The sequence below is a fragment of the Podarcis muralis genome, chromosome 13, assembly GCF_964188315.1.
Source record: "Podarcis muralis chromosome 13, rPodMur119.hap1.1, whole genome shotgun sequence".
NCBI lineage: Eukaryota > Metazoa > Chordata > Lepidosauria > Squamata > Lacertidae > Podarcis > Podarcis muralis.
In genome coordinates this window covers 4,203,911-4,210,391 of record NC_135667.1, presented here as the reverse complement: position 1 = coordinate 4,210,391, position 6,481 = coordinate 4,203,911, and the positions used below count along the sequence as shown (strand labels likewise).

The 6,481-nt window shown below is 47.4% G+C and overlaps 1 protein-coding gene across 3 annotated transcripts in view; it reads right to left on the bottom strand.

The window, feature by feature from the left end:
- Nucleotides 1-592: 592 nt before the first annotated feature.
- The window catches only part of TP53 (tumor protein p53), a 31,159-nt gene continuing 25,270 nt past the window's right edge, over nucleotides 593-6,481 (bottom strand). For all 3 annotated transcript variants that reach the window (XM_077916832.1, XM_077916833.1, XM_077916834.1), the window contains 3 exons: nucleotides 4,878-4,978; nucleotides 3,258-3,352; nucleotides 593-1,653 (listed from right to left, as the gene is read on the bottom strand). In XM_077916832.1, coding sequence (XP_077772958.1) covers nucleotides 1,614-1,653; nucleotides 3,258-3,352; nucleotides 4,878-4,978 — 236 coding nt within the window. In that variant the 3' untranslated portion in view covers nucleotides 593-1,613. The remainder of the gene's footprint in view (nucleotides 1,654-3,257; nucleotides 3,353-4,877; nucleotides 4,979-6,481) is intronic.

Below are 6,481 nucleotides of genomic sequence, written 5' to 3'. Positions count from 1 at the left end.
ACCATCAGAGCACTCCTGACATATGGTTGTCAAGCCTCTGCTTAAAGACCTCCAAAGAAGGAGACTCCACCACACTCCTTGGCAGCAAATTCCACTGTCCAACAGCTCTTCCTGTCAGGAAGTTCTTCCTAATGTTGAGGTGGAATCTTCTTTCTTGTAGTTTGGATCCATTGCTCCGTGTCCGCTTCTCTGGAGCAGCAGAAAACAACCTTTCTCCCTCCTCTATGTGACATCCTTTGATATATTTGAACATGGCTATCATATCACCCCTTAACCTCCTCTTCTCCAGGCTAAACATGCCCAGCTCCCTTAGCCGTTCCTCATAAGGCATCGTTTCCAGGCCTTGGACCATTTTGGTTGCCCTCCTCCGGAGCGAAGTTGTTTGACATTGCATTATTATTATAATATTATTTTAGAAAACCCAGAATGAAAAGTAATGTTCAGCTTATGGCAAAGAGCGCACGATAAAGAAATAAGCAACAACAAAATAATATAAAAATACAAACATTGTGTCCCCCCCCCCCCCCGATTTAGAGTCGCATACACAAAATACCGCTCGGAGGGACGTTAGAGGAAAAAACAGGAAAAGGACCAAAGTCAATCTTTTATTAAAGTACAAAAAATGAGGTTTCTACAAAAAGCCATGCATGGGAAATCGAAGCATATAAAATAAACTACAAAGCAATTAATTGGGGGGGGGGGAGGCGGAGGGAAAAAGGAGAGGGCATTGCTAAACTTCGGGACAATTAATTGCGGGGGAAAGGACTGTATGAGAGAGTTTGCTAATGAGTCAGATCATTGTGGTTTTGGGTTTTGTTTTTCTTTCTCCTTTTCTACCTTCCATGATTATTTTATTTGGAAAAACACACACTCACACACCCTCCCATTGCCAACCTGTTTTGCCTTTCCAGATGTTCTGGTGCTCAACTCCAGACAGCGATGGCCAGCACAGAGCGCTGGGAATTGTAGTACAGAGCGCCCGGTGGGCGCACCAGGTTGGGGGAAAGGCTGTGTGGTCAAGGAATGTGGAGTATAACCGGGTCTCCACAGTCTAATACTGAACTGAATTGGGGGGTTGGGGTGGGAGCCCCCCCTTCTAGAAACGAGAGCGCCATTTCACGGTTCCCGCTCCTTAACAAGCCCTCGCCTTGGGAAATACATGTGGGGCAGGTAGCAGCCCTCCGCCACCCGTGTTACGAACTAAGCAGCAGCTCTTTTGTAAAATAAAAATAGAAATTAAAAAAAGGAACACTGTTTGAGAAACTCAATTTTTATAAAAAAAATTTAAAAAACGAAGTTTTATCAGAGAAACAGTTCTCTAGTCCTCAGTGAGGAACTTCAGGAAAAAAACAAGAACTGGCAGTTACCTTGTGCAATTAGGAGAATGCAGCCTGTCCCAAACCATTTGATGGCAGGGGGGGCAATAGAAAGAGGCACCCCTCCCGCAGCAGCTATTAGGGAAAGCCTGATTGGTCCAGGGAGGTTCAGCACTGCTGTGACCTGGCCCAATCAGGAGGCTGGAGAATGGCTCAACCATAAGAAGGGACTTGGGGGGGGAATGGGGTGAGGAGTTGGGGGGGAACAGGGGGGGATAGGAGAAGCAGCGCCCCTATTCAGTTGTCCTTCACAACCACAGCCATCTTCTTCTGGAGCCTAGACAAACAAGAGATGGAAAAGGACCAGGTGTTAATCTAGGGTTGTCATATTTCAAAAAGCGACAATCTGGAGTTTTTGAGCTATTTTTAGCGAAATCCACCCAAATCTACACTTCCCGACAGCCACCGTATTTTTCGCTCTATAAGACGCACCAGACCACAAGACGCACCTAGTTTTTGGAGGAGGAAAACAAGGAAAAAAATATTCTGAATCTCAGAAGCCAGAACAGGAAGAGGGATCGCTGCGCAGTGAAAGCACAGGCAAAATTCGTTGCCAAGGACGGGAGACTCAACTCCTCACTGGCGCCCATCCCCACATTGTCGGTGATTTGAAGGCAGACATAAACGCTTAGGTCCGGGTAATGCTGAGTTGCCATATGTCCAGGTTTTCCAGGACAAGTCCTCTTTTGGGGGGTTGCCATGCCCACCTGGGCAGATGTTTGCATTTTACATGAAATGTCCTGGTTCGGGGGGGGGGTTCTTTATTTGGTTTTTTAAAAAATTTTGGGGGTAGCCCACACTCATAACAGGAGGAGCGAGCAGCCATTATGGGGGAGGGGGGATCAGAAAGCTCTTAAGGCAAGGCATAATGAGCCTCAACAACCTCAGATATGCAGACGACACAACCTTGATGGCAGAAAGTGAGGAGGAATTAAAGAACCTTTTAATGAGGGTGAAAGAGGAGAGCGCAAAATATGGTCTGAAGCTCAACATCAAAAAAGACTAAGATCGTGGCCACCGGGCCCATCACCTCCTGGCAAATAGAAGGGGAAGAAATGGAGGCAGTGAGAGATTTTACTTTCTTGGGCTCCATGATCACAGCAGTCATGAAATTAAAAGACGCCTGCTTCTTGGGACAAAAGCAATGACAAACCTAGACCGCATCTTAAAAAGCAGAGACATCACCTTGCCAACAAAGGTCCGTATAGTTAAAGCTGTGGTTTTCCCAGTAGGGATGTATGGAAGTGAGAGCTGGACCATAAAGAAGGCTGATCGCCCAAGAATGGATGCTTTTGAATTCTGGTGCTGGAGGAGACTCTGGAGAGTCCCATGGACTGCAAGAAGATCAAACCTATCCATTCTGAAGGAAATCAGCCCTGAGTGCTCACTGGAAGGACAGATCCTGAAGCTGAGGCTCCAAGACTTTGGCCACCTCATGAGAAGAGAAGACTCCCTGGAAAAGACCCTGATGTTGGGAAAGATGGAGGGCCCAAGGAGAAGGGGACGACGGAGGACGAGATGGTGGGACAGTGTTCTCGAAGCGACCAGCATGAGTCTGACCAAACTGCGGGAGGCAGTGGAAGACAGGAGGGCCTGGAGTGCTCTGGTCCAGGGGTCACGAAGAGGCAGACACGAATAACCGACAACAAAATGAGCCTCAAGCGGCTCGAGTCAGCGAGCCACGCTGCGTCCCGCAAAAGCAAGCAAGCAAGGCAAAAACCCCACACTCCAATCTGACCAGACGGGTGATGAACCTTGCGAGATGGAAGGGGAAAAGGATGCAGCCGGAGAGAAGGACACCTGCTTGGCATGTAGAAGGCAGTGCCAGTCGACAGATGGGAGTCAGGAGAAGGGCGAAGGAGGCAGCGTTTAACCACTCACACTTTGGCCGGCTCCTTGTTTTGCTTCATCAAATCTTGAAACTCGATGGCTTCTTTTATTTTCTTCAGCAGCTGGTACAGCTTCCGGTCACGGGTCTGGAAAGGAAGGAGGAAATATGGTCATTATCAATTATTCCCATTTATTTATACCTTTGCCTTCTTCCCCCACAGACCAGGAATCGAAGCGGCTTAGAAAAATTAAAACAGCGCAGATTGAGATACGGAAAAGCTAAGCGGTGGAAGATCATTGTTCCAAAGTAATTAAGATGCAATTTTTTTAAAAAAAAAACTCTATTAAAATGTAGATGATAAAAGCAGCATGGTACTAGACTATTTAAAAGCCCTTTCCTTAAAATCCCATTGCTTCCCAAGAGCCTGTTGGAATAAAATCATCTTCACCTGCCGGTGGAAGGACAAGGGAGCCAGTCTGGCTTCTCTAAGCAGGGAGTTCCAAAGGTGTCTGGGAGCAGTCACCACCAAGAAGGCCCTGTTCCATGTCCCCACCTGTGAGGGTGGCAGGACCGAGAGAAGGCCCCCCCACCGAAGATCTCAGAGCCTGGGCAGGTTTGTATGAGGGAAATATAGTCCTCAGGCATCCTGGGCGCAAGCCATACACAGGGCCTTCTTGGTGGTGGCTCCTCCCAGGGAACTTGGGTTCCAAGAAGTGCTGTTTTTGGGGGACAGGAGGCGGGCAGGTGTGGAAGACTCCCTGGTCCTGAACGAGGCAACTGTGCCCCTGAAGGACCAGATGCGCAGCCTGAGACTCATTTTGCACTCACAGCTGTCCATGGAGGCGCAGGTCAATTCTGTGTCCAGGGCAGTTGTCTACCAGCTCCATCTGGTACGCAGGATGAGACCCTCCCTGCCTGCAGACTGTCTGGCCAGAGTGGTGCATGCTCTAATTATCTCCTGCTTGGACTACTGCAATGCGCTCTATGTGGGGCTACCTTTGAAGGTGACCCGGAAACTGCAATTAATCCAGAATGCGACAGCCAGACTGGTGACTTGGAGCGGCCACCGAGATCATATAACACCGGTCCTGAAAGACCTACATTGGCTCCCAGGATGTTTCCAGGCACAATTCAAAGTGTTGGTGCTGACCTTGAAAGCCCTAAACGGCCTCAAAGGCCCAGTAGACCTGAAGGAGCGTCTCCACCCCCATTGGTCTGCCCGGACACCGAGATCCAGCTCCGAGGGCCTTCTGCTGATTCCCTCATTGCGAGAAATGAGGTTACAGGGAACCAGGCAGAGGGCCTTCTCGGTAGTGGCACCCACCCTGTGGAATGCCATCCCAGCAGATGTCAAGGAAATAAGCAGCTATCTTCTCTTTAAAAGACATCTGAAGGCAGCCCTGTTTAGGGAAGTTTTTAATATTTAATGCTGTATTGTTTTTAACACTCGATTGGAAGCTGCCCAGAGTGGCTAGGGAAACTCAGCCAGATGGGAGGGGTATAAATAATAAATTATTATTTATTATTATTATTAACCAGGGAGCGGCCATCTTGCAGCCCCCTCGCAGTCCGCGGGGGGACACTTAAGCCAAACGGACGCAGTTTGGCGCGAACATTTATGCAAGGCCCATTTATGCGACTTTCAGGCTTTCCCGCCCCGCAAAAGTCACCTGGATGGTATAAACTCTTCCTTCAGTGCTACTGCCGACGCCGCTGGGAGCCTCCACGATCCGCTTCTTGGAGCCCCCCGAATCGCTGCTCTGAGAGAAAGCTGTGGAAAGAGACAGGAGGAAGGGTCAATTTATTTTATTTATTAAATCTGCACACACACACACACCCACTACATGCACAGCTCTCAGGGCGCTTTGTCACGGTTTGCCACGGAAGAAATTCAAAAGGCGTAATAACAATAAAAATCAAAGCAACCATCTCACATGTAATAATAATAAAATTTTATTTATATCCTGCCCTCCCCAGCCGAAGCCGGGCTCAGAGCGGCTAACAACAGTAAAAGTAACACATTTTACATTAAGTCACAATCAATTAATTGAGATACATTCGAAAATCCATTCATTCTAAAATCAATTCAGAGTCAAATTAATGGCAACCATTGGGCCAGAGTTCTATGAGGATTACAGAAGGAGGGCGTCAGACGTCCAAAGGTCTGCCTCAAGAGGAACAAATATTAAAACAGTGTTACCTTGGCTCCCGGACAAATTGGCTCCCAAAAACAGGAAGTAAGTGTTCCGGTTTGCGAACGTTTTTCGGAAGCCGAACGGACAGACTTCCAGAACGGAGTGAATTCGTGAACCAAGGTACCACTGTACATGCGTTCCCTTTTGAAAGTGCCCTCCGCCCTGGAAACCCCCCCCCCACAAAACCCAACCCTAGAACAGAGGGAGAGAATTGCATTGAGAGGGGCAGGCTTGCATTTTAAAATACCGTATTTTCTGCTCTATAAGACTCACTTTTTCCCTCCTAAAAAGTAAGGGGAAATGTGTGTGCGTCTTATGGAGCGAATGCAGGCTGCACAGCTATCCCAGAAGCCAGAACAGCAAGAGGGATTGCTGCTTTCACTGCGCAGCGATCCCTCTTGCTGTTCTGGCTTCTGAGATTCAGAATATTTTTTTTCTTGTTTTCCTCCTCCAAAAACTAGGTGCGTCTTGTGGTCTGGTGCGTCTTATAGAGCGGAAAATGCGGTACTTTTATTTTTAAAAACCAGAAGCCTTTTTATTGGGTATAGTGGGTGACAAGATACCAAGGGAAGATAAAAGACTGTTTATGTGTGCGACAACTGCGGCAAGAATTCTTTTAGCCCCAAAATGGAAGCAACAAGAAATACCAAACCAAGAAGAGCGGAAGATGAAAATGATGGACTTTGCAGAACTGGCGAATTTGACAAGAAAAATCCGAAACCAGCACGATCAAGTATTCCAAAAGGACTGGAGTAAATTTATACAATATTTGAAAGATCATTGTAAGCAATTAACATCACTAGCAGGGTTGGCTGAAGACTTGTAATGAGAAATTTTGTACCTTTGTATATTTAAGTTTCGAGGCCTTTTGTAATGAGTGCAATTAGAATTGGAAAACGCAATTTCAATCAATTGTTTTTAGACCTGGTGTTAGCCGCCCTGAGCCTGGTCTTGGCTGGGGAGGGCGGGGTATAAATAAAATTTATTAAAGCAAAGATTATGGGATAATGCACACAGTGACTTGCGATCTCGATCACACGCAGTCTGTAGTCTGCTGGCAGTAGGAGTACAATATGGGC